Source organism: Drosophila yakuba, chromosome 3R (genome assembly GCF_016746365.2).
Source record: "Drosophila yakuba strain Tai18E2 chromosome 3R, Prin_Dyak_Tai18E2_2.1, whole genome shotgun sequence".
NCBI classification, from domain to species: Eukaryota; Metazoa; Arthropoda; class Insecta; order Diptera; family Drosophilidae; genus Drosophila; species Drosophila yakuba.
The window spans coordinates 6,328,648-6,354,694 of NC_052530.2; the positions used below are offsets into that span (position 1 = coordinate 6,328,648).

Here is a 26,047-nt window from a genome sequence, read left to right on the forward strand (position 1 = left end):
ATGTAGCATATGCGTAGTGTAATGATCACAATGAAGCGCAACAACGGGAATGTGAGCTTTTGCATTTGCTGCGTTTGCAGCGTAAACGTCGCAGAAATTGTATCAGCGTTGATATCAGGTTGATACAAATCGATAGCCGTGCTAATTTCGATATTACACAATGCGGCTTGTTTTTACGGGTAATTGTGTTTTTAAACGCCTGCTGCACACCGAAATAGGTGGAAAGTATGCCAAACAGCAGCCGCGGAACCTCAAGGGCCGGAGCAAGAGCTCCCAGGAGTGGCTTACGCGACAACTGGCGGATCCCTACGTGGAAAAGGCCCGTATGATGAACTATCGCTGCCGGAGTGCATTCAAGCTACTGGAGATCGACGACAAATACGAAATCCTGCGCCCCGGAGGCACAGTTTTGGACTGCGGAGCAGCTCCTGGCAGCTGGACCCAGGTGGCCGTGGAGCGGACCAATGCCAACGGAAAGCAGAAGCGGGCTTCACAGGGAGCTGTCTTCAGCATCGACCTGTTGCATTTCCATGCTGTGCCGGGTGCCACAATCTTCGGCGGCATGGATTTCACTACTTCTCTGGCGCAAAAGCGACTGAATGAGGCGTTACAGCACAGAAAGGTCAACTGCGTGCTGTCCGACATGGCGCCCAATGCCACCGGAGTGAGGATGCTGGACCAGGAGAGCATCACCAACCTCTGCTACGAGGTGGTACGCTTTGCACTGGCAATGTCTGCTCCGCAGGCCCATCTCGTAGTCAAGGTGTGGGATAATGGGGACGTGCCCAAGCTGGAGCGGGATATGCTTAGGTTTTATGAGAAAGTGAAGAGAGTAAAACCGCGCGCTAGCCGCGGAGATTCCGCCGAGCACTTCCTGGTGGCCAGAAACTTTAAAGGAGCAACGGAAACTTAATTGTTAATTGCCTTTTGGCATTGTTAGTCTACATTAGTTTTCTTTGTGATAGGATAATTTGTTTGTTTAAATAAAAAATGACTGTTGAACTTGCATCATCTAACAATATCTTTAATTTATTTTGTTTTGTTATATCTTTATAGATTAAACTTTGTTATATATTTGTTTTGTTATATATTATATGAATTTGATTATTTACAAAACAATGCCTAGCTTATCTCATCAACATATTTATACAGTAAAAACTCAAACCAATTTATCTATGATCGATTTTATAAATGGAGATATTTTTTGAATGAAGACCAAATTTTTAGAATAATTCAAGTTTGCAGTTTCTAGTGTTTATAGTGAGTAAGGTGATTAATCATCTCGTACAGCCACTTGGGCTGATCGTGAGGAGCCATGTGTCCGGCATTGCGCACCATGATCTCCACCAGATGTCCGGCGTGCTTGACATAACCGGCAATTTCCCCATCAATGCGCCAGATTTCACGGGGAGCCACCTTGTACTTGTCCGAGCCGGGGAACTTTAGATGGTTGAGGTAATTGCGCGTCAGTGGATAGGCCACAATAATGTCCAGCTGGCCGCTGTAGATGCACACAGTGTAGTGGGCCAGCAGTTCAGCTATCCACGGGGCCACGCTATCCATGACATCCTTCTTCAGGTGAAGTTCCACCTTGTTCTCCTTGTCCAGATCGTGGAATGGCTTATTGCCCACATGAATTGCCCGTCGAGTGGCGCCCGCTTGCAGAAAGTTACCCAAGTTGGCGCCATCATCGTCATGCGTCTTTAAGTAGTTGTAGTACCAGTTGTATCCAGTGAGGTTGCTGAATAGCGAGCCATTGGTAAGGTCCCCATTTATTAGGGAATCGAATACGTCGAAAGCACACTCCATGTCGCGCTTCTCGATGCATGCCGCTCCCTTTGCCTCCGCATCGTGGAAACTCTGCAGTCCGTGCTCATCGATCAGTCCCAGCTGGTAGAGATAGTCGCCGTACTTCAGCTGATGCAGCGGATCCGAGAGACCATTTCCGATAGCCACGCCCTTGAGCGGCACATAGACGCGGGTCTCTATGGCATTTTGGACCTTGTGGATGTGGTAAGCCAGGGCGGGGACGTACTTTCCGGCATAGGACTCACCGGTGACCCAGAATCCAGATGAGTTTCTCCATTCGAAGAGTTCATACAGCTGCATCACGGCTTCGTGCAGATTGCGGCCCACATCTTTCTCGTTCTTAGCATAGCCGGCATCGTTGTCGGTGAAACTAAAGCCAGTGCCCACGGGATTGTCAATGTAGATGAGATTGTGTGTTTTGCTCCAGGTATAGTTGCGTTTTTGAAGCTTCCCATTACCGTCCAACTCCAGAGGGCCGTTCTCCGTAAACAAACCAAACAGGGAGGAGGCACCTGGTCCACCCTGAAGCCACAGGACCACTGGAGCATATTCCGGTTCCTGCTCGGCGGGGAAGTACCAGAAGAACATGTTTGACTTGAAGCCAGGGTCCACGGTCAAAAAGCCAGAGTAGCTCTCAACTCCATGGAACTGGGAGCCCACCACGCGGGCCAGCTCCTGAACCTTTTGCTTGGACATCGAAGCATTGTTGATGAGGGGCGTCAGGAACAGGGGCTCGCCGGGATCAACGCCATCATCGAAGAACTGGCACCGCGGATAGGGATTGATGAAGCTCCGCCTGTAGGGACGTTCCCCGTCGACAGCTTTTACCCCGTTAATGGCGACTACAGTCGCGATAATTAGAAATGCGCAATGAGTTGCAGTTTTCATTGTTCAACTGCGCTGATTCGACTGGAAAGCGATCGAATTGTCAGTGGTTGCTTTGCCTCGGCAGCTAATATATGTTTACGCCCCGACCTGCTCACGGATCGGCCGATAAGGGGTTATAATCAGTTCTTGCACTTGCCTTGTTTCCTTCTATTCGCAGAGCCGGCAAAAATAGTTTTCCAAATTGCGCACTGATTTTGCAGTGTACCGCACCGGTCAAATGGTAGGGTTGTCAAGTGAAGCGAATTCATCAGCTATGGTTTTTTTTTAGAGGGATTCCTGAGATATGGATTGCTAGGTGTTCGATTGTCGGAATTATTAAGGAACACTTATCTATCAACTAACTCTATAAAGGACCGCTTGAATTTGAATGGAATGGAACGAAAGAACCAGGGACCGGAAGAGTTTCCAAAGTATTTATATTTGTTTTGTTTGGCATTTTATATCACCATTTCTTCTCACTTCAAACGTTAAGAAATTCAGCTTTACTTGGTTTTCATTTTCCCAGAATCTAATCGATTGGAAACATCGACTAGACCGCCAATCCGGCAACGCCCGGGCATTTTGCGTCAAAATTTTAAGTAGCGCCGCAGCTGATTTTTCAGCCGCAAACGAAGTTTGAGCAAACAGTACACAATGTCAGTCGCCGACACCATCGAATACGTGACCCTTGGCAATCCTGTCAGCAAGATGGTAGCCTCGTCCGCATCCGCCCTGCTCCGCACCCTTGTAACTAATCAACTTTTCCCAGACGAAGTACCAGGTTGATCATCCCTTTCTTCTTCCTGCAGGGTCTGCGTCCCAAGAAGGTGCCCGTGCAGGAGACGAGCATGGCGCTACTCCCTTCCGCGCACAGCTACGTGCATCCACACGGATCGCTTTACTGCCTGGCCGGCAGCCACTACCACTTCGTACGGCTGGCCGGGATCAGCGGCGCGTCGGCCATCTTTATGGGCGCCTACTGCAAGTATGTCCTGAAGGATGTCAGCGACCCCAAGGAGCAGGTGGACTCACAGGCCTTTGCTGATGTGGCCAATCGCATCCACTTCCTGCACTCCTTTGCCATGATGGCCATGCCTCTGGCCCATTATCCGGTATTCGTAAGTATAAATGGATGAATTCGATTGTTTCATTTGGAATTGGATAATGTAGTCCGGTCTGATATACATATATTCCAGCGATACTATTATCGCAAAGTTTGATGTCTATACCCTTTTGAATGTATAAAATCTCTCGGTCGGCACGGAATTTTGTAACCATTACATTTTTGAGAAACTTAAGCCTAGATGAAATTTAAAGAAGTCGAAATGTGATGTCTTAAATTTCTTGCACATGTTTTCGATATTTTTTTGGAGGTTTCCACATCCTTTCTGTTTAAGTCCTACTTCCGCAAGTTCCATCCTCAGTCATGTAATAATCCCAAGAAAATCAAAAATTTTTTATTATCGATCTGGATCGTATTTGGTTTATTTGTAAAGCTTTTCTTTGTCGGTTTGTCGTTTACATAAACTCTGTGTAAAGTTAAATTTTTGAACGGAATTTATAACAACTCGCGTTACCCTTGAATCGAATAATTGACTTTGCTTAGCTAATCTAAACCGCTGATTGACATTACAAAATTGAGTTGTGAATGAATATTGGTTTAGGGCAAGCGCTTCCAAGTTACTTCTTTATAATATAGGTATGCATATGTATATTCATGTTGTATATGAAATGTTTCCAAAGCTAAAGCTAAATGTTCAACAACCACTAATTGCAGCTTACAAAGTAATCTAATACCACGTACGATACTTGTATAATTGCGTTAATTCGGATAATTCTTAGGTTTGTGATATGAGCAGGTTCATAGCTGATATGGGTTTGGGGTATTGGGTAGGAATTTGTTGAGTACTTCATTATTACAATCGTATTTTAAAAATTTACCAAAAAGGCATAGATTCTCTTGTTTTTGTTGTTATCTTGTAATTGGTATTTGTTGTTATCAGCCTTATTTATTAAGTAAAATTTGAGCTTTCTCGAGCTCCGTTTTGTTGACGTTAAAGCTAACAACTAAAGCTAACACAAAAATATGCACTCAAAACGCTGGCCGTATTCGCTATCTTCTACTTCTAGGCTATAAAATATGGGGCCTGTTCCCTTTTTGAATTTAAGATGTAAATGCAGTTTAGATAACAATATGACTTGTAGCTTGGGCCAAAAAGGGTATTTTCGCTGCTGGTAAACTAATTGGAACTTTTGACTTTCTTACAGGAATCAAGATATATTCCTGACTGAATTTAAGTGCTATAAATTCTTTGTATCCTAAAATCATTTGGTTACAGTAGTCGTTTAGCTTTGATTTTATATAAATTTCGGAAACTGTGGAGATCGGAACAGGCCCAAATGACAGCGATTTCTTAAATTAATTGATTTGTTTCCTCCTGCAGACTGGGTCTTTGATGATTATGGGCACGATGCTCTTCAGCGGCTGCATGTACTACCGCGCCTTGACTGGCGAGAAGCGGCTGCAGCCATACGCGACTGTCGGAGGATTCTGCCTAATGGGCGCGTGGCTTTCGCTGGTCCTGTAGGATGCTAGGAGGGAAGTCTACCTATGTATATCTTATGTAGCACACGCTAAACAACAATGCAGTGCAGAGGCAAATTAAGCTAAGCCAACTCAAATATACAACATCAGCTAAACATGAATGCCGTTTCGTGTTTCTCTAGCCGCATCGGGCCGTTATTTACAATAATTATAGTTAGATTAAAGTCAGCTCTGTGAGGGCCTTGCATCTAATGGAAGATACTTTTGAGTTAAATGCGTACAATTTCTTAATTTATATTTCAGTAGGCAAATGTAAGTCGCTATAATAAAATAAACCAAATGAAAACGTTTTAACAAAAGAACCAACCGAGCTGTTACATTTATTGTACACTAATAAATTACTATAAAAACACTCGTATATAGGCGTAACACTAGGCGTAACATTTCATAGAATTCTCTTGTTTTTTTTTTTTTGGGTTTTCGATTTTTTTCTTTAGGGTTGTTATTGTCGTTTTACTGGAACACATAATACAAATGCAATGCGACCTTTTGAAGGTCAATGCACAAAGTTCAGCTAAAACTAATTATTGCACGGTTTGCCTTTTATATCAATCTTTTTTTAAGGTACAAAAATATTTACTCCCTACGCTCCTCTAACTTCAGCTTATTGTCTTGCTGTTTGATTTTCTAGTTTTATACACCTGACTAACAATTAATTTGATTTGTACACGTATTGTAAAAAGTTCCTCAACGGCCGCTCAGTTGGGATGTCTGCTAGCGCCGCTGATGGTGTGCTATCCTAACAACTTCTGCTTGGAGGCCTCCGCAAAGAGGAAGGTCTTCTGAATGCCCGCATTGGCCGCCGGATGATTCGTAATTGGTTCCAGTATCTTAAGTATGTAGTCTTTAAAAGCCTTCGGCACGGCGAAATGTCAAGAATCCTTCTTGAGCCGCAGGTTGTCGTCATGGGCCTGAAAGCAACACAAAGTATGAGCTTATGTATGAGGAGAAGTTAAATTGAATCCTTAAACGAAATCCCACCTTTTGGGCAACCTTCAGCAGAGCATCAAAAGTGGAGTCTCCTGTCTGCTTCACCATGCTGTGGAACACCTTCTTCTCGCTGGTTGTGAGCAACTCGAACGGAGATCCGAACTCCACCGCCTTTCCTGCGTCCATTACCAGCACCTTGTCCGAGTCCATAACCGTATGCAAGCGATGGGCAATTGTGAGAACCGTGCAGTCCTTGAATTTGTTCCTAATTGTCGTCTGGATGAGAGCATCTGTTTGCGGATCCACGTTAGCCGTTGCCTCGTCCATCACCAGAATGCGATTCTCTCGGAGAATGGCCCTAGCTAGGCACACCAGCTGGCGCTGACCCACGCTGAAGTTGGTGCCTCCTTCGGATATCTTGCTCTGCAAGCCACTGGGAAGATCAGCCACCACATGCTTAAGCTTAACCTCCTCTAGAGACTCCCACAGCTTGGCGTCGCTATACTCGTCGAAGGGATCCAGATTGTAACGCATTGTGCCCGAGAACAGCACCGGCTCCTGAGGAATAATGGAGATCTTGCTGCGCAGATCGTGCAGTCCCAGGTCGTTGGTGTCGCGCCTGTCGATCAGGATGGCTCCCTCGTTGTAGGACAGACGGAAGAGAGCGTTGATCAGCGAAGATTTTCCGGCACCAGTACGTCCCACAATGCCCACCTTTTCGCAACCCTCGATGGCAATGTTCAGAGATCGGAGCACGTAATCGGCCGCCTTATCGGGGAAGTACTTCAGCGAAAGGTCGTCGAACACGATTTTTCCATCCTCTGGCCAATCCTTTGGCGGCTTCTTATTTGGCTTGGACTCGAAGTCACCCTCCGGTTCAAGATCCTCATACTCCACTACTCGCTCCACTGCCGTCATCGTGTTCTCCAGCTCTGCCGATTGTCTCATTCCCCACTGGACCATACCGGTCATGCCCATGGCTTGGGTAATGGCCAGGCCGACATCACCTCCGTTCTCCGGGGAGAACAGGAAGAAGCTCAGTGTTATAACGGCTATGTAGACGACACAAACGCAGTCCAACCAGTATCCAAAGGCTCGACTCGTAGCAAGGAACATATAGTAGCCAGAGCTGTGGATATCCTGGTAGTTGTCGAACTCGGCAATCAGTTCCTTCTGCGCTCCAAATGCTCGGATGGTGGCCAGGCCATTAAGGGAAGCACTCAAATGGGAGTAAATGGGGGAACGTGCTGTGAATTTAAAATATTGATTAAATAAATGTGATGATACTGCAACCCTATGTGCACTTAGTACAATATAAAATCTACTTACTGACAGCTTCGAGCCGCTTTACGTCTCGGGATGTGCTCAGATAGAAGACGCGTAAAAGGTAGAAAACGATCACAAGGACAACCGTGGCCAGGATGTACCATACGTTAACAATACACAGCACCACTACGATGCCCACGATGGCGAGGAAGATTTGCATGACGTCCATCATCACGGAGGGAAGAATCTCGTCCACTTGACCCAAATCCTTGGAGAAGCGGTTGAGGATGCGTCCGGAGGGGTTGGTGTTGAAGAAGTGCATTGCCGCTCGAGTCACACCTTGGAACATGGTGTTGTGCAGTGTCGTGGAACTGCGCATTGCCAGGTAGAAGAAGAGCATGCTCCGCACCAGCGAGAATATGATCACAGACACATTGATACCAGTGAAGTAGTAGATATCTACGGGATCGGTATCTGCGTTGATGCGGGTTTCGGGGAAGGCGCGTCTCAACCTGGCCATAAATGTGTCACGTTCTGCCTCACCATTTTTGTTCACCCTGGATATGCAATTAAACGGTTAACAAAAAGATTAAACTTTTCTTCGGGTCTCTGACTTACCAGTAGGACAAGAAGAGATCACCACCAGAAGCCAGCACCTGGGCACCAATGCAGAAGAACGCAAACACGATAAACAGTCCGTAGCCATTCGCTCCAAAGTACTTCTTGTAGAGCTTCATTCCTATGCGTCCCTCCAAGCGGCCTTCCTGCGTCTGCATGGGAGACTCCGCGGCCAAGGATTCGGCAGCTGATTCCATGGAGGATATGCTACCGTGACGGTCGCGCAATTTACTATTTTGTCGCGAGAGGCTCTTCTTGTCCTCGGCATCGCCGGCACCCTCATCTTTCTTACTGGGATCCGTCAGCATCTGGGCGAAGTCCAGGCCGCTCTTGGCCATGGACTCGTAGGTGCCCATAGCGCTGATCTTGCCCTTGTCCATGATCACAATAACGTCGGCCTGTTCCAGGAACTGCAGTTGATGGGTCACAAGCAGTACGATTTCCTCGCGCAGGAATCCACGCATGCACTGATCGAAAAGATGACGTCCGACGTGGGTGTCCACGGCACTGAGGGGATCGTCCAACAGGTAGATGTCAGCCTTCCGGTAAACAGCTCTGGCCAAACTGATGCGTGCCTTCTGTCCTCCGGAGAGAGAGGCTCCTCTCTCGCCTACAATAGTCTTGTCAGCATAGGGCAACAGCTCGAAGTCCCGCTCCAGGGCACACCTTTTGACCACAGTGCGATAGCGATGCTTGTCCATGGGCAGTCCAAAAAGAATGTTCTGGCGCACAGTGCCGGTGAAGAGCCACGGCTCCTGGGAGGCGTACGAGAGAGTGCCATTAACTTTGACCGAACCAGAATCCGGATTTAGTTCTCCCAGAACAGCCTGGATCAAGCTGGATTTTCCGGAGCCCACTGGCCCAATAACTGCCACAAGCTGGCGGGGCTTGAACTTTAGCGAAATGTTGTCCAGCGTGTTGTCCGTGCTCTTCTTATCCCACTTGGCCTTCAGCTTGCTAATGACAATACTGTGCTCCGCCTCGCTGGTGCGCCGACTGCTGGGCTTCAGGACCCCAGTGGTCTGGGCCACTGTAGGTTCAGCAATTAGACCCGCCTTGCCCAGCTTCTGCTCGTCCATATCCTCAGATTTGTCACGCACCTTCGTCTCCTCGTGCAGCATGAAGGTCTGGATACGGCGGATCGAGACCAAGAGCTCTGCAAACTGGGATATTCCCATGGGGAAGTAGACGGTCATTGTGTTACGCAGGATATTGTAGTAAGCGGTGATCACGAAGGCCTTCTCGGCGGTCAGTAGCTTTCCAAGCAGCACGAATCCCACCAAGCTCACGAACACCGATATCCTCGTGACGAACATGATGAAGCTTTGCAGTGTACCTCGGATGTAATTCACGTTGCGTATGGCGTTCATCTCCTTGGTGCGCACATAGTTTATCATCTTGCTGAAGGGAATCTCCCACGCGTACATCTTGATCACCTGGATGCCCGAAATGATCTCGTTCATCATGCGCACTCGTTCATCCGTCCGCAGAGCCGTCTTCAATCGCAGCACCGAGGTCTTCTTTCCCAGATAAGCTTGCAGGGGTATAAACAGCAACATCACCGCCACGCCGAAGAAGGCGGAGATGCCAATCTGCGAAGGAAGTGGATGTTACAAGGGTGTATGACTTTCAAAGTTGCATATTGAATTTATCAAAGTTCAAACATTTTAAAAGAAACTTTTGGGAGCCATAACAGAGGTTCGTATTACAATGGAACTTCTTTGACTAATAAGTTCTAATCTAATATGCTCTTCTAAATTTAGTTTGGTTTTAATTTTATGCGTTAAATATTAAAAAATTAAAAAGTTCGGATTTCAGTCTTTATTATACACATGTATAATATAGACCTACCCCAAATATATTTTTTTAAGTGCGTAAACTTTTAATCTTGTATAGCTTATAAGTTGATCTAATCTTGTAATAATGTAAATTTTCTTAAAATAATGATATGATATTATATTATGATATAACTATCTGCGATTACATACCTCCCTGTACATGAGGTATGTGATAATGCCAATCTCCACCGGGCCCAGCCATAAATAGTTCATGTGGATGACGGAGACGTCCAGCCGGCCCACATCGTTGGAGATCAGATTGACCACCTGACCAATTGTGGTATCGCCCAGCGCCGTTCGACTCAATCGCAGCGCCTTTCGATATATCATGCCTGGAGGGGGATCGTTATTCATGTGTCACAAAGGGAACAATCCCCATCCCAACTCACTTGTCATGGCTATTCTGGCCTTCATGCCGACGTGGAACATCCCCAGCATGTAGGGATGCATGAAGAGCACGTTGCAAGCGCTTGTCAAGATCACGCCCAGGGCGTAGAGGTATGCTTTCGTCTGGTTATCGCCCTCCTGGTTGCTCGCGTCCGCATAGTAGGCCACCAGACCGCCCAGGAACAGCGGCTGGGTAACTCTGAGAAGAGTATGGGTTACGGGTTATAAATCAGCCAGCTGTCGGGAGGTGGGCGTGGCGCAGCAGCTTACCGGAAACCGATCTCCAAGATGAAGAGGACCAGGCCTAGACCGGCCAGGCGCCAGCCAAACACGTTCATGGAGGCCTTCAGCAGGCTGGGGGTCTTCTTCTTTTTGCGCTTCTTCTCGACCTCCTTCTCCCACGCCTCGCTCAACTTGCTGCCCAGGTGATCTGGAAACAAATGTATTAAGATATAAACCAGGTGCACTCCACCCGTGGACATGTTATGCATTCTCCTGACTGAATAACGAGGCATGTTGACATGTAATTGGCAGATGGTGCTTCGGTGTTTAAAGAAGCCTCCGCATTAAACCCGCAAGAATTGAGTCACTGACGCTAGTTGCTTATGTTCGTAAGGCAGTTCTTAATACTAACTCCATTCCCAAATTGTACACAAGAAACTTTATTAAATTTTTACTCAACTCCACAGTGCTCGTACCAAGGAATATATATATGTATGCCTGATCTATTTTTGAGCTTATCATCATTTAAATTGACTATGTTACGGAACTTATCATTGTATAAACCCTTCAAATTGTCAGGCTGGAAAAATAGACATGATAATCAGATTTTCATTTGTGCTATCTGCTTAATAATAAACATCTCTCTATCTGCTTTATCCAACGTTTAAAAGGTAAATACTGCAATACATTTCAATATTTCATTGGGAATAAGAGAACCACAAATCATGCTAATTCAAATGAAAAACTATTAAGAAAACTAATTGATTATGTTTGTTTACAATAACAAAATGTTACTATTCATGGCAATGTCATGTCCGGGAGTAAACAATTGCGCTTATCGATAACTACTAGCTTCTGTGGTTGAGGACTTTAATGAGCAGTATAATTGCTATCAATTCGCCCGTAACCGTGGCTAATAAATCCAGTAAATTGTCATTTCTTGTGCTTTGGTTTAACTGTAAATTATGGCTGGCAACAAAGCAAATCCCGACCAGCTGCATTGCCTCTAATCGATCTTATCGACGAGCAGATTTCCTAGCCAACTACAGCAAATGGGGATACTGATTCAGGCACTTCCGCAAGGCTTATATCAGCCTCGAGGGGCCTTAGATTGCACACCGATTAGGAACAAAAGCTTCCCATTTCATGTTTGCGCATATTTGGCCAGATATGAGCCATTAAAGTTGGCATTGCATAAGCCCATCGGCACGATCCACTCAATACTATATCTTTGGGGCCCATTTATTATAAGTAAGTAAATAAGCCTGAGTGCCTAATTGCGTGCCATATCGGGGGTGTTGAGAATTGAGAAGGCGTTATCAACTATGTTGGGCAGTAAATTCAATTAATTGTGGCCAGCGGACGTTGTCAAAGATATCAGGATTGTCACTTTTCGGGGCACCTCGAAAGTATTGTGCGAGGAAATCAAAGGTCCGAGAGTGCCAGATTGGATAGCGCTATCTCTGCCGATCGTATAATTCAATGAGAATGAGTGATGGTGCAGAAAGCGCATATCCAAAGACTATCTTATCATCCGGATTAGCCTCGGCCATAGTTTCGCCAAATGATCTCAATGAAATAGTGGTATATGGTGCAAGCAGAAATAAGCAAGCGCTGATATCTAATCGCAACTTCCCCTTTAGAGAAGAGCCCTTCAATGCTCGCTGATCCTTCGAACCCGCGGAATAACCGAAAGGCTTTACAACCACCACAAAGAGTGGGCGCATGCTAAGCCCTATCTAATCGTAATCGTCGGGTGCCTTGAAGTGTCTCCCTGGCACTTCATTCGGGTGGTGTCTGAATGCCGGAGATAGTGTGGTAAATATGCGGTTTAGTTGATTATATAAATTATATACTCCATGCAGGTGGAGTAGGGGGAGCACGGAAGCGTTTGAGACAAGTCGGGTACCTGGGATTTCACACGCGACTAATGTCCATCTTCAGGAACCACTCTAAATAGCTGGGCAAAGGGCGAAGAAATCAAAAGTCACCCCATGTTTGCGTTAAGGAATGGAACTGGGCATGGTGTAAAGCACTTTTACTAGGTGACTAATAGATGGCATGTGGTCACCTAGTAAAACCCAATCTATTGCCACATGACGTCACGTATGGCTTAATCTGGCTACGTGCTGATAAGAAATTCTTCTCTCATTCAAACCTCCTTAAGGGTAAACGAGCTTATCTGACGCGCCGGGCGATTTCTATATAATAATTCAATTAATTTGATTATCGACTAGTCCGCAGATATGTCTATAAATTATCTTAGGCCGTATTCGAGCCCATTTATTATGCAAGGCATGTCGGCAGTTCGTTTTTGGTGCTTTCATCTTTTTCTTTTGGAACTTGGACTGAATCCTACCGAAACTCACCTGATCTATGCTCCTGTAAGGCGCGGTACAAATCACTCTCATCCAGAGTCTTTTTGCGTCCCTTGAAGAATGTGGGCATGGCAAAGCTGAGGATAGAGTTACGATTTAGACAGGGTTTGGTGTAAATCAGAGTGCAAACTGACCAGAACATCAGGGATGAGAAGATGTTCGACGTCTCGCGCGGATTCTCCGGCAGTTCATCGGCTTTCATTGACTGCATCTTGGTCGGATTGGTCTAATTCTATCGATTTCCTAACTTCAGGTGCCAAGTCATTGGTCGGGGTGTACGTATATCCTGTACAGGTGTCGCTGTAATGGGATTACAACTTAAGCTATTACTCGTTACTATACCAATCAGCTGCTACTCAATGAGCTGAATCTTAAGATTGCGGACGCATGATGATTGCGCTCTTTCCGTTCTTTTATTATTTGAGCACTTTTCACGAGCGGTTTGTTTGGCCCGCGATAAAAGCAAAGTGGTAAACGTGACCCATAAATGTTTGTTTTAATTCAAATGCTATTTAGAGCACATATATCAATATTAAAACATATAGTTAGGGTTACACATATTTAAAACAATTAACATTTCTTAAACTTTCAAGTTAAATAATTAAAATTGGTATGCTTATCCTAAGAGGTCATTTAAGCTGCATTAAGTTTCCAAATTTTCATATGTACATAAGGACCAAGTTCAATTTAGTATCATTTTGTTATTTTGTAGCCAATAAATTAAGACTTTTACTGGTTCAGATCACTTTTATGACACTCATTTCTTACAACTTCCTGTAACCGATACTGAATACATTTGGTTTCCACACGCGTCACTTTTTACTAATGGGAAAATCCTAAAGACCGAGACTCACGCTACTTTAACACCTGGCGGATCCGGCGACAGCTTCTCGTTAAAACTTAATGGGCTCGCCGTGAATGAATCGCCCTTTATATAGGCGCCTGGATGAACACCCACGCACACCAGTGCACGCGGAATTATCAAGAGATCGCCAAAGAGCGAGAGAGAGTGAGAGAGCGAGCGTTATCACATCTCACCTCTTTTGTTTATATTTACACATGGAGCACTTGCACTTTGTTTTTACCTGTCTTTCGCGGGCGCAGCGGGAGCGGGAGCGGGCGGTGGATGCCGAAAACGGTGTGCAAGGAATAACGAAAAACTCCAAAAAGTCGGGGCAAATCAATAGGCCAACAAACGGGACTCCTACTACGGTGCTCTTTCTCTTCTTCGTGCTGGTGAAAGTAAATGGGCCTTCCCCTCCCGCAGGACACTCGGAAATAACTGTGCGCGGTTTTAAATGTAGTGTGCTGATTTTACAAAGTTGTGCAGTAAAAACATAAAAATTAAACAAGTTCTAGTGCGTGCGCGTCGAATCTGCGCAGAGATGAAAAGCGGGCTGTCAAAACCAGAACGGAAAACTGCCAGATGAACAGTGGCGAGCAAAAGTATTCGCACTAGCACACGATTGTGCGTGCCTACTTGGGTGAGTTTAATTGCTGGTTGAACTATTAACAACTGTTACGAAACTGTTCCGTTTTAACACTCTTTCCATGGAAACTTAAAATTATACTACAAAAAATAATGTCTGCTGTTTAATGCTTAATAAGTAATTCGTAATATTTATAAGCAGACATACAATTCGCAACGAATAAAATTTGTGGTGTTGTGTAGCTCTAAAACTGTAACCCGATTCTAAAGAAAACTTCAATTATACAACCGTTGAAAAATTTTAAAATTGAAATTCTTTATTCTTAATACCAAATAATAATAACACTACGCAACTACGTGTTTGTATGTACAAAAGCACACCTTTGCTTTCTTAGCTTTTCTCATTTTCATTTTAAATGCTTTATAGCACTCTATCAATTTACTGGCTACGAATAATTCTTGACTTCAAGAATTTTAACTTATCAATAATCAAAAACATGAATACATGATAAATATATCAGGTTTGGTCATTGCATTGATTATACTCAATAATTCGGTGGCAATTATGTTCTTAAGTGTTACCAAATGAGTTGAAAAGCTACAAAGCTACTTAAAACACGGAGAATGACTCATTTATTCATTGTCCAGCGCTATATAGTAGCAAATATCGTCAGGACTGTCTTCAGTGGGCAGGTACACGATCTCCTCGTAAACATTTTCTTCGGCAGTTGTATATTCTATCACTTCGAAGCCGGGCTCTGTTTGAATCACCCCGTCAAGCTCCACTAAATTGTTAGTCTCTTCTGGTACATTTTGCTCATGTAACACTTGTATATCCTCTACAACATTTGACTCTTCCATAACATGAATATCAAACTCCTCCACGAGCGTTATCTCCTCTCCGTGGTCGATATCCTCCAGGTCATTTTCCGCTTCCAAGTATTCAACCGGCTCAAGGTCTTCACTTTCCTCCACGCCATCAAATTCAGCTTGAATCTTGGCCAGGTGCCTTGCCGACCGCATGTGGCGAACGAAGCAAAATCTTCGGGCCGTTCTGTATTCGCAGGGGGCGCACTCCAGAGTGGAGCTACATTCCATCTTGTAGGCCAGGTATTCGTCCTCGGTCGCCACAGACTCCCCAGATAGATCCATCATCTGTTCTTGTCCTTGGGGCACATACTGTATGTACTCATTCGATTCCAGCTGGGTCTGCAAGATCTCGATCTGCGCCTGGCTTTTCGCTTGCAGTTCTATGCGAGATTTTCGAGTGGTGCTGTAGGCACATGGCGTGCAGCTGTGCAGGGTGTCCTCCGCGTATTGTGTTTTTACCGCATCCGAAAGCCCCAGCTCATCCACTCTTTTTATGCGCTTTATGGGCGGTTCTGTCCCCTCTGCCTCGTCCATTAGCTTCTCGCACTCCTCCTGCTCCTTCATTATGTGGCGCCTTGACTCCTTGTGCCGGTCGAAGCAATACCGCTTGGCAGTCTTGTAGCCGCAGACGTTGCACGAGAACAGCGACGATTCCACCTCGGACTCGGAGTCCGAGCAGGACTCCAGCAGCATGTGCTTCTGCGATCGCCTATGGCGCCTCATGTCTCTCCTGCGGTCCGTGGAGTAAGTGCAGCCGTTTATGTTGCAAGTCAGTCGCTTTATTTTCACCGCCTTGGCTTGTTCCTCCTTTATAGGCGCTTTTTTGAGCTGCAAATCTGTAGAAGGGGAAACTGTATTTTTGTTCAACCGGCCTAAAGACCATCGTTAGTACTCACACTCCATTTCATCCTCGTAGATGAAATCTAAAGCCTCTATTGTCAGGGTTTCCATTTTTGTACCTTTTGGGTCGCGTTCTTTCAATAATAATAACAAAACAAATCAACAATTATTTAATGGTACCAACATTATCAAGCTGGATAATGTGGAATGCACCCGCGAACTCACAACTGTAGAAATGTAGTATTTTTCAGGCGGCATGAGGCAAGATTTGGTAATTCCCGAAGAAGAGTCACCCTATAAAAGCCACTTGTTACATGCACATACAGCCGGTACCCGCCTCTGGCCACACTGTCAATTTTTAATTTGTTATAATAGTCGATTTTTTTTTATAATCTTTTATCCGGTTTTTGTGCAATAAATTTATTTAATCATAGTAAAAAATAATCCCACACAAACATGCAATTTGTACTCACCCGCTCGTTAAGCATTGGTAAGACCAGCTGATGCGTGGACTTTGAGCCCCAGCCATTGTAAAGTTCTCTATAAGCAAGATCCTAAGCCAGATATTGATATTCAGCCCGCAGATCTTTAAGTGCTCGGCAGATCGCCTCGTTGTCGGCGCTTTCGGAGACGCATCAGATGCTGCAGAAGTCCTGTCGGGATTTTGCCAACAATGAACTCATTGGAAACGCAGCCAAGTTCGATCGGGAGCACCTGTATCCAGAAAAACAGATCCGACAGATGGGCGAACTGGGCGTGATGGCAATTGCGATCCCCGAGGAGCTAGGTAATTGATATTAAAGGCATCTTAGCCCTCCTTATTGTATCTTTATGTTGTTATACAGGCGGCACTGGATTGGATTATGTGGCCTACGCCATTGCCATGGAGGAAATCTCAAGGGGTTGTGCCTCTGCTGGCGTCATCATGTCGGTAAACAACTCCCTGTATCTGGGACCCCTTCTCTCCTTCGGTAACGATGCCCAGAAAAAGGACTACATCACCCCGTTTACTACTGGCGAACGAGTGGGCTGCTTTGCCCTCTCTGAACCTGGAAACGGATCCGACGCTGGAGCTGCGTCCACCATAGCCACCGACAAGGGAGATCACTTTCTGCTGAATGGCACCAAGGCCTGGATCACCAATGCCTTCGAGGCGGAGGCTGCCATTGTGTTTGCCACCACCAACAAGCAGCTGAAGCACAAGGGCATCTCCGCGTTCATTGTGCCCAAGGCTACCAAGGGCTTTTCCCTGGGCAAGAAGGAGGATAAACTGGGCATTCGGGGATCTTCGACGTGTCAACTGATATTCGAGGACTGCGTAGTGCCCAAGGATAACATGCTGGGCGAGCCGGGTTTCGGTTTTAAGATTGCCATGCAGACGCTGGACGCCGGCCGTATAGGAATCGCTGGTCAGGCGCTCGGCATTGGTCAGGCTGCTCTGGAGCTGGCCGTGGACTACGCTCAGAAGCGACAGGCCTTCGGCAAACCCATTGCCAAGCTCCAGTCCATCCAGCAAAAGATCGCGGACATGTCGTTGGCCATGGAGTCGGCACGTCTGCTCACCTGGCGCGCAGCCTGGCTAAAGGACCAAAAGCAGCCGTACACCAAAGAAGCCGCCATGGCGAAACTGGCTGCTTCGGAGGCAGCCACCTTGTGCTCCCACCAGTGCATCCAGATCCTGGGAGGAATGGGTTATGTGACCGACATGGCTGCCGAGCGTCACTATCGGGACGCCCGCATCACCGAGATCTACGAGGGCACCTCTGAGATCCAGCGGCTGGTCATCGCGGGTTCCATTCTCAAGGAATATGCTAGTTAAGATCAAAGTTAACACAAAAGTCTTTTAAATCCGTACTATCATTAAAATTGTAACTTGTACTTTTGATTAATAAACGATGATAATTATAAATAATTATTAATTTGCTAATCGTATTAGGAAAGATGTTTTCCAAAAACAATTAACATATTTACCACATTCTATTTTTGTGTATAAAAGGTAAAAATACAAGACAAAAACCACATATGTATATATAAACATTTAAATAATAAAATTTTCCAATCGCATTCAAAATAAATAGAAAGTCTTTAAATTACACTCCACTTGCACTATATGATTTGATTCTTGAAAATTAAAGTAAAATATCAGAAACTAATGATCAGAATTATAATCAAAATGATGAAAAAGTGCTTTAAAAATATAAAAATCAAAATACGTAAACTTTCAAAATGTTACCATTTTCTAAACTCTATTGAATATCTTTTAAATCAAGTTTTAAAAAACTCAAAAAGGCGCACTTAGCGCCAAAACTCCGGCAAGGCTTTCCCGTTTAGCATATTTTTGTGGTATATTTATGGCTCCTTTCGGTATATTGCTAGTAGCTCCGGCACGGTCACACCGCAAAAGCAAAAAGTTTCTTTATTTATTTGATAATTATTCGTTACGCGGTAATTAACGCGATGCAAGTGCAGCAGGAACGTGGTAATGAGCGTTTTTGCCACTGAGGTGCGCGCGTCGGCCGTCCAGAAAGTGCAGAAATCGCGCGAAGTGCGCGAAGTCCGTCCAAAAGCAGAAAAGTGCCAAGAATAGCTGCGATCGAATCAGAATCCAAATCGCATCGAACCAGCGATGGATGTGGTGTGTGTAATGGATACGTCGGTGGGCGACCATCTGGAGGATCGCCTCTGTGCGCTGGAGGAGATCAAGCAGGCGGTGCAGTCGGCGGGCGCCAACTTTCAGCGGGTTCAGGTGCGCCAGATGGGTTATACAATGGCATATAGGTGGCTTTACTCCAAACTTGGCATCCTTGCAGTTCGAGCGCCTGGACTTTGGGGAGACAAATGTGCTGGAGACGTTCTACAACGCCGATGTGGCCGTCATCGACCTGAGCATCCTCACCCAGCAGCGACCGCTGTCCTATCACTACGGCGTGAGGGAGAGCTTCGGCATGAAGGAGAACATTCTCACCTACAACGATATCGAGTCCAAGCAGACGCTCAGTCTCAAGGTGCGTTCGGAACTATTTACATGACCAGGTGTGCCTGGTCAAAAATGCGGGCGTGATCGGGAATCCGATTCCGATAAGATAAATGCTATGACCAGCAACTGCGTGGACTCCTGTACTAGTTACTCTTGCTGATCTTTCCACGGTCGAGCTTCCACAACGCGAACTAACGAAGTTTCTAACAGCTGTGCTAAGACACCACTTTAAAATTAATCTTTGTATGTACTTAGTATTGAGCTTTTACAATCCGCAGAAGAAACCGAAAACCTTCTGTAGGACTTTTTCGAAACTAAAAAGTTTTTAGCTACATATTTCCAAAACACTTCCGCAGAGGTCAAAAACTAATTATCTGAAATCTCTTTCCCATATGGTACACAATAATTTGTACCGTGAAAGTTCGACTGTATATCCGTCGAACCGTTTTCGTTATTTTTGTTTTGGCCGCGGCCATAAAGCAACAAAAGCATTGGCCTAGCAATAACAATAACAAATGCGAGCACGCCCACGCCAACACTCAAAGAGGCACGCACACACTTACAGCGCGGCGTACACCAACGCAGTGTGGCCTGCATTCACAGTGGTGGGCACTAAATTGGGTACACTCTACTTCCCTTGCAGCTCTCGTGTGCCAACTACCTGTTTCTAAGCTACAAGCGGAATGCGGAGACCAATTCCTGCCACCTGACCAGCCAGCCCAACAGCAACAATAACAACAAGGAGCCCGCCGCCGAGGGACGCGTGCCCACTTTGCAGTGGCGCCTCAAACGAAAGCTGCAGGATGTGGAGATCCAGTCGAAGTGAGTACCCCCTGGGAGTTCCCTTTGCAGTAATTCATGCACGGTGATTGCATATCTGAGCACTATTTTTAACCTACCCCTGCGGTAGATTGGCTGCTTAAGTCACGACTTACATCTAAAATGAATAAGACCGTTTTATAGTGTTAGCCTTGGAAACAGATGCATATAAAAGATCATTATTCATGCATATAAAATATCATTATTCCCTGTTAATTTTAAAGTTTCCTTATAGGTTCATAATTGTCCTTCCAATTAAAATTACTCGGAACGCTAGTGACAATAACAATAATTGGTCAATACAATTATTGTTCGAATATATGCGATAACAAAAGCTCAAAGTAGCTGGGTCCGCAAAAATCGAATTTTTGAAATTGGAAAGGTGGAACTTCAAAAAGTTGACTTTTATGAACTTTTTTTTTTTTAATCGCAATAACTTCGTTTAACCACCCTTTAGAATTTTGAAAAAACTTTTAGTTTCGAAAATATAAGCACTTAAGCAATTAAGCATTTTTCATACCTCAAAACTAAATATTTTCAAACAAAATCGTTTTACCATCCTTTAAAAATGCTTTTTATCGTTTGACCACCCTTTAAAATTTTTTTTTTTCATTTGCTTACCCTTAAAAAATAATATTTTCGTTTTCCCAACTCTTAAAACTAAATATTTTCAAAAAAAATCGTTTGACCATCCTTTAAAATTGCATTCTATCGTTTGACCACCCTTAAAAAATAATTTTTTTCGCTTGCTTACCCTTAAAAAAAATAAAAACGTTTTCCCACCTCTTAAAACTAAATATTTTCAAAAAAAAATCGTTTGACCATCCTTTAAAATTGCATTCTATCGTTGCTTACCCTTAGCAATCAAAAAAAATAATTTTTGAAAAGTGGTCAAACGATAGAATGCAATTTTAAAGGATGGTCAAACGATTTTTTTTTGAAAATATTTAGTTTTAAGAGTTGGACAAACGAAAATATTTTTTTTTAAAGGTAAGCAAATGAAAAAAAAAAATTTTAAAGGGTGGTCAAACGATAAAAAGCATTTTTAAAGGATGGTAAAACGATTTTGTTTGAAAATATTTAGTTTTGAGGTATGAAAAATGCTTAATTGCTTAAGTGCTTATATTTTCTAAACTAAAAGTTTTTTCAAAATGCTAAAGGGTGGTCAAACGTGGTCAAACGAAGTTATTGCGATTTAAAAAAAAAAAGTTCAAAAAAGTCAACTTTTTGAAGTTCGAAAATTTTCGAAATTCCATATCTTCAAAACTGGACGTGGTCAAAAAAAAGTAATTGGTGGTCAAACATGGTCAAACGATGGTCAAATGATTCCACCTTTCAAATTACAAAAATTCGATTTTTGCGGACCCAGCTTCTTTGAGCTGATAACAAATCTTAAATCTGCTGTGCGAGATGGATGCTTAGTTAATTAGTCTTTCAGCCAGAGCACGAAACACTGTTCCTATTATGCATTATTTATGTACCTACAAACTAAACAGCTATTTTCGGTTATTTACAGAGCCCACATGCGTGAGAAATTTCTGAGTGACATGCGAACGGCGCGGGACACGTACGCCACCAACGGCGCCAAGCTGCAGAGCATCTTGCACGAGATGCGGAAGCGTCTGGACGACCCTCATGTCCTCTCCGGCGAAGTGGTACACAGCTTCATGTGCTCGCTGAGGGATGTGCAGGACTACGATGCCATGGTGAGGCTGGTGAATGACCTGAAGAACATACCCAACACCCGGAAGTACGTAGAGACGGGCAACATGAGTTTTTTGTACGCCTTCGCCTTGAACCGAAGAAATCGGAAGGGAGACCGTGAAAAGGCTCTGGAATCTTCACTGAAGGCGCTGGAAAAGAAGGAGAACCACTTTCCGGACATGCTCTGCTTGTGTGGCCGCATCTACAAGGACATCTTCGTGGAATCCGATTACACAGACGCAACCAGTTTGGCGCACGCCATTAAGTGGTACCGCCAAAGTTTTGAGGTGCAGCCAAATGAGTATGCAGGCATCAACCTGGCCACCCTGCTGGTTATCGAGGGCAAGGAGTTTACCAACACGGAGGAGTTGCAGCACATCGGCATGACCTTGAACAATTTAATTGGCAAAAAGGGCAGCCTATCCTCGCTGAGTGAGTATTGGGATGTGGCCACTTTCTTCGAGATCTCCGTTTTGGCCAAGGACTACGCCAAGGCGATTCAAGCTGCCGAGTGCATGTTCAAGCTAAAGCCACCCAACTGGTATCTGAAGTCCACCATCGGAAATATCTCTCTTATTCATCGGTTTCGAAAGAAGCCCGAGGAGCGCCAACCGCCCATCGAGGAGCAGGTGTTCCAGTTCTGGATGGACTTCTTTCTGGAGGCCACCAACACCGAGGAGGTGAAGAACAGCATTCGTTTTCCGATTCTGGTTCGTACCCCTAATCTGCAGTATAAACTCTATTGTTAACTAAAAATATATTGCAGATCCTCGAGCCGCAGAAGATTTATATGCCCAGTTATGTGACCATTAACATGGATGCGGATGAAAAGTCCATTCAGATTGTGAACAACTGTCTCGCCCACGCAAAGAATGCGTGTAAGAAAATCCACGACTTCCTTTTCGTGGCATCGAAGATCAAGTCCGTCAGTCTTTACAAGCGCGATGATCGTTGTGCCTACTTGTACGTCCATCACAACTCAGATGATTTTCAAATATATTTTCCCTCCCCTGAGCGGCGACAAAAGTTCTACGATTTGATCCTAGAGATGACCGCTGATCAGGTGGTGTTTGTAAATCTCAGCAATGATGACGCTCAAATCGAGGTGAGTAATTTACTATTCATATATCCCCGCCACATTTGCTAAATATTGTTAATTGCAGTACGAGTACGACTACGATGAGCAGAACCGCAAAATGGTGCTGGGCAAAGGCACTTATGGGACAGTGTACGCCGCGAGAGATAAGCAGACGCAAGTTCGAATCGCCATCAAGGAGGTGCCGGAAAAAAACTCCCAGGATGTGCAGCCACTGCACGAGGAGATTAAGTTACACTCTCAGCTGCGACACCGCAACATAGTTCGCTACTTGGGGTCGCGCTCGGAGGACGGCTTCTTCAAGATCTTCATGGAGCAGGTGCCGGGAGGCTCGCTCTCCGACCTCTTAGAGACCAAATGGGGGCCGCTCAAGGACAACGAGTCCACCATGGCTTTCTACTCCAAGCAGATCCTCGAGGGGCTAAAGTACCTCCACGAGCAGGACATTGTTCATCGCGATATTAAGGGTGACAACGTGCTGGTTAACACGTATAGCGGCGTGGTGAAGATCTCCGATTTCGGCACCTCTAAGCGGCTGGCCCGCATCAATCCGATGACGGAGACCTTTACGGGCACTTTGCAGTACATGGCGCCGGAGGTGATTGACCAGGGCGTGCGCGGCTATGGCCCGGCGGCTGACATCTGGTCCTTTGGATGCACAAACGTTGAGATGGCCACGGGAAAGCCACCGTTCATCGAGTTGGGTTGCGCCCAGGCGGCAATGTTCAAGGTGGGCTACTACAAGAAGCATCCGAACATACCCGAGGAGCTGTCCGCCAACGCAAAGAACTTTATTCTACGTTGCTTCGCCATAAGCGTGATGGACCGACCCTCCGCATCGCAACTTCTGGAAGATCCCTTTTTACAAGAGTAAGTTTCTTAATTGACTAGCTTAAACCCTTTTTAATTGCACTTTTAATTTTCTCAAAAAGTAAACCTCGCAAGGTGCGCCCAGCCTTGCCCATTAATACTGAGTTTGGACGCAGTATTTCGGTGCCGGCTGATCGATTTGTGCACAAGACCACACCACCGCTGAGCTACAACACAACCTGCAATACGCCCACAACGCCGGAATTGGAGTAAGTTAATCGCTGGGACTATTCTTATCATGTTTGACCTTCCTTAATTACAAGTAAAGGTTATCTTATCTGTAACACTATTATCATTTGTATTTTGCTAATTTGAATGTCTATAAACCATTTTTCTTGTTTCTTTATATTTTACCATATCGTCTTCTATTAAACAAATAACAAGTGCCTTTGTTATTATCGTTAGTTAACATTGATTGTTGCTATCAGTTAAGTGCATATTTTTTAATAATTGGAAAATCCGAACATGGATGTAGATACCGAGAAGGGCATTATGTGTACTGTAAATGTAACGTCATTTTAAATTGTTCTTTCTTTTCCCCGTTTCAGCATAACTCATACATCGTCCGTAGACATTGATGAGCTCCCCAGCAACCAGTTTATGCTTGAGCGTCGAAATTCCCATGGATTTTTGCTATCGCCAGAAATTGAACCCTCCACTCCGTCCTTGCGTACGAGCATCAGTGAGACGAGCGAGACTGACGGTTTTTACAGGCTAAAAAAGGATTCGCAGCGGCGAACAACGCTATCCAAGGTGCTGGCACTTGATGAATCCAAAATCTGCGATATTTGGCTGAAGAAGGTCGACGCCGATCAGCACTCGATTGCGATTAGGAAGAGCGATTTGGAGGTGTTGATCCGAGGCCTGCGGGACTACATAATGAACGAAAACGAAAAGCATTTGGAGGCGACTATCAACGAACTGAAACAAAAGCTGAACAACGACGCAGTGGCTTTAGACCATCTGCACTTAGCGCTGTACTCATTTCAGGACGCCGTGGTCTGCGTACTGCGGTACCACTGCATTAAACCTCACTGGATGTTTGCACTAGATAATCTGGTAAAGCGGGCCGTTCAGGCAGCGGTAACGATTTTCTCTCCTGAACTGGGTGCCAATCTGGCGGACAAGGACCTGTCGGGAAATGATGATGAGAGCTTGCATACAAGTCTAATGCAGCAGGCTTCCACCGAGAGCCAGGAAAAGCAGAGCCTGGAAAAAATGCTACCCACGAGCAGCACTCGCGAAGGTATGGGACTAACGCCTGCGGAATCGGGCGGGGATGCCCTGTCCAGTTCAATGGAGTGCGCCCGCATCCTGAGAGACATCCGTGACAATCAACAAAAGCTGCAACGCCAGCTCCTTGAGCAGCAGCGCCAGAGCATGAGGGCCCTGCATAATATCAGCCAGGAACTGGCTCACATTTACATGGGCGGCAGAAAGAGATTAAGGTGGGTAAACAGTAGGGCATTTTAAATTTCTAGGTTAAATAAAAACATCTTAACAGACGTACTATCAACGGCTTTAACAAAAAGTGCCATAGAATGAGTCCCAGTGTGGGCGGAACGTCCGGAGTCCGTACAAATACAGCGAGCAATCCCCGGAGGCAGCTTAATAAGCATCACTTTGGCCTTCACGAAATAGACGAGCAGTTGGAGCAGTGGCTGACCCAGCAAGAAATAGACGAATTCTCAAAGACGCTCATTCTGAATGAAGGTTTTACATTTGACGATTTTATCTATAACATGGAAAAGCTGGACCTCATGAGGCTGGGACTGCGGTACGTTAAAGCTATTCCGAAAATGAAGTTAATCCATGCTTAGCTAACACTTGTATTTTGCAGTGTTGGCATCGAAGTGCGCTTGTGGAAACTCATTATACAGGAACGCGTCTGCACCTCCTCCGATTGTGTGGACAGTCCCCCAAGCACTTACCACAAACCCATTGGAGGCAATAGCTCTTTTGCGCTAATTGATAACAACAATACGCTACCATCACCCACAACCACAACTCCCGGAACGCCAGGCATCAAAACGAAAATAAAAAAAAGCGAAAGCGAGTACGATTCTTGCAGCGAGTGACTGGAGTTGGAAGCTTTCTAAGTTGTGCCTTTACAGATACTACTGATTAATTGTTTATGTTCTCCATGTGCTACTAACCGCTGCGAGGCTCAGCTCAATGAGTTTCCAGCAGCCCTGGGTAAAATTCTCCTATGCTGACTCATGTCCTTTAAACTTCGAGTTCGAAAAGACATTGTCTGTGTGTCCAGTTTTTACAATTGCATGTTAACTTATAAAAATGGAATTTAAGTGCCTTTAATTTAAAAAAAAATGAAATATAAAATATATTGTGAAGTGCTTTGCAGAAATTTGATGTTTTTTTTTTCAACTGGCAGGAATTTTAAGCTTCTGACTCACTTTAAACGTAGTAACGAAGCGCAGAACGGAAATGTGCGAAGAAAACTTTTATATAAGCACGAATAAATACAAGACTTCTGTGGTTGTTTATCAACTAATAGGGGAAGA

At 44.9% G+C, this 26,047-nt stretch overlaps 7 protein-coding genes across 12 annotated transcripts; 4 read left to right on the forward strand and 3 right to left on the reverse strand.

Annotated features, from left to right (window-relative positions):
- Positions 1-114: 114 nt before the first annotated feature.
- On the forward strand, positions 115-1,016 carry LOC6535732 (rRNA methyltransferase 2, mitochondrial). The gene has a single exon (XM_002096319.3). The coding sequence runs from the start codon at positions 161-163 to the stop codon at positions 911-913; it is 753 nt and encodes a 250-aa protein (XP_002096355.1). The 5' UTR covers positions 115-160; the 3' UTR covers positions 914-1,016.
- Positions 998-2,983, reverse strand: LOC6535733 (venom serine carboxypeptidase). The gene is made up of 2 exons (XM_002096320.3): positions 2,834-2,983; positions 998-2,718 (listed from the first exon to the last, which is right to left on the reverse strand). The coding sequence occupies exon 2, from the start codon at positions 2,695-2,697 to the stop codon at positions 1,249-1,251; it is 1,449 nt and encodes a 482-aa protein (XP_002096356.1). The 5' UTR covers positions 2,698-2,718; positions 2,834-2,983; the 3' UTR covers positions 998-1,248.
- Positions 2,984-3,175: 192 nt separating this feature from the next.
- On the forward strand, positions 3,176-5,376 carry LOC6535734 (transmembrane protein 256 homolog). The gene is made up of 3 exons (XM_002096321.4): positions 3,176-3,423; positions 3,486-3,794; positions 5,121-5,376. The coding sequence occupies exons 1-3, from the start codon at positions 3,331-3,333 to the stop codon at positions 5,262-5,264; spliced, it is 546 nt and encodes a 181-aa protein (XP_002096357.1). The 5' UTR covers positions 3,176-3,330; the 3' UTR covers positions 5,265-5,376.
- Positions 5,377-5,569: 193 nt separating this feature from the next.
- On the reverse strand, positions 5,570-13,862 carry LOC6535735 (probable multidrug resistance-associated protein lethal(2)03659). 2 transcript variants are annotated; one of them, XM_039375623.2, is made up of 10 exons: positions 13,775-13,862; positions 13,055-13,220; positions 12,912-12,997; positions 10,591-10,750; positions 10,323-10,519; positions 10,084-10,265; positions 8,096-9,687; positions 7,541-8,034; positions 6,263-7,458; positions 5,570-6,192 (listed from the first exon to the last, which is right to left on the reverse strand). In XM_039375623.2, the coding sequence occupies exons 2-10, from the start codon at positions 13,129-13,131 to the stop codon at positions 6,154-6,156; spliced, it is 4,023 nt and encodes a 1,340-aa protein (XP_039231557.1). In that variant the 5' UTR covers positions 13,132-13,220; positions 13,775-13,862; the 3' UTR covers positions 5,570-6,153. The 2 variants fall into 2 exon arrangements, with proteins under 2 accessions (XP_039231557.1, XP_039231556.1); XM_039375622.2 differs by having other exon boundaries at positions 5,570-7,458.
- LOC6535738 (mitogen-activated protein kinase kinase kinase 15) lies at positions 12,010-25,719 on the forward strand. 3 transcript variants are annotated; one of them, XM_039375620.2, is made up of 11 exons: positions 18,438-18,805; positions 18,870-19,064; positions 19,680-19,858; positions 21,372-22,269; positions 22,326-22,664; positions 22,723-23,525; positions 23,588-23,734; positions 24,074-24,973; positions 25,030-25,302; positions 25,366-25,581; positions 25,640-25,719. In XM_039375620.2, the coding sequence occupies exons 1-11, from the start codon at positions 18,686-18,688 to the stop codon at positions 25,647-25,649; spliced, it is 4,080 nt and encodes a 1,359-aa protein (XP_039231554.1). In that variant the 5' UTR covers positions 18,438-18,685; the 3' UTR covers positions 25,650-25,719. The 3 variants fall into 3 exon arrangements, with proteins under 3 accessions (XP_039231555.1, XP_039231554.1, XP_002096361.1); XM_002096325.4 differs by having other exon boundaries at positions 25,366-25,719; XM_039375621.2 differs by lacking the exons at positions 18,438-18,805; positions 18,870-19,064; positions 19,680-19,858 and adding an exon at positions 12,010-12,014 and having other exon boundaries at positions 21,607-22,269; positions 25,366-25,719.
- LOC6535737 (short-chain specific acyl-CoA dehydrogenase, mitochondrial) lies at positions 14,390-17,971 on the forward strand. Of its 2 annotated transcripts, none has more exons than XM_039375634.1 (3): positions 14,390-14,404; positions 16,637-16,846; positions 16,905-17,971. In XM_039375634.1, the coding sequence occupies exons 2-3, from the start codon at positions 16,699-16,701 to the stop codon at positions 17,876-17,878; spliced, it is 1,122 nt and encodes a 373-aa protein (XP_039231568.1). In that variant the 5' UTR covers positions 14,390-14,404; positions 16,637-16,698; the 3' UTR covers positions 17,879-17,971. The 2 variants fall into 2 exon arrangements, with proteins under 2 accessions (XP_039231568.1, XP_002096360.2); XM_002096324.3 differs by lacking the exon at positions 14,390-14,404 and adding an exon at positions 16,381-16,549.
- Positions 14,649-16,274, reverse strand: LOC6535736. 2 transcript variants are annotated; one of them, XR_005561496.1, is made up of 3 exons: positions 16,116-16,274; positions 14,890-16,055; positions 14,649-14,842 (listed from the first exon to the last, which is right to left on the reverse strand). XR_005561496.1 is itself a non-coding variant. In XM_002096323.4 (2 exons), exons 1-2 carry the CDS (start codon positions 16,168-16,170, stop codon positions 14,983-14,985), a joined length of 1,128 nt encoding a protein of 375 aa, XP_002096359.2. In that variant the 5' UTR covers positions 16,171-16,274; the 3' UTR covers positions 14,649-14,982. The 2 variants fall into 2 exon arrangements, 1 of the variants encoding a protein (XP_002096359.2); XM_002096323.4 differs by having other exon boundaries at positions 14,649-16,055.
- Positions 25,720-26,047: the final 328 nt, after the last annotated feature.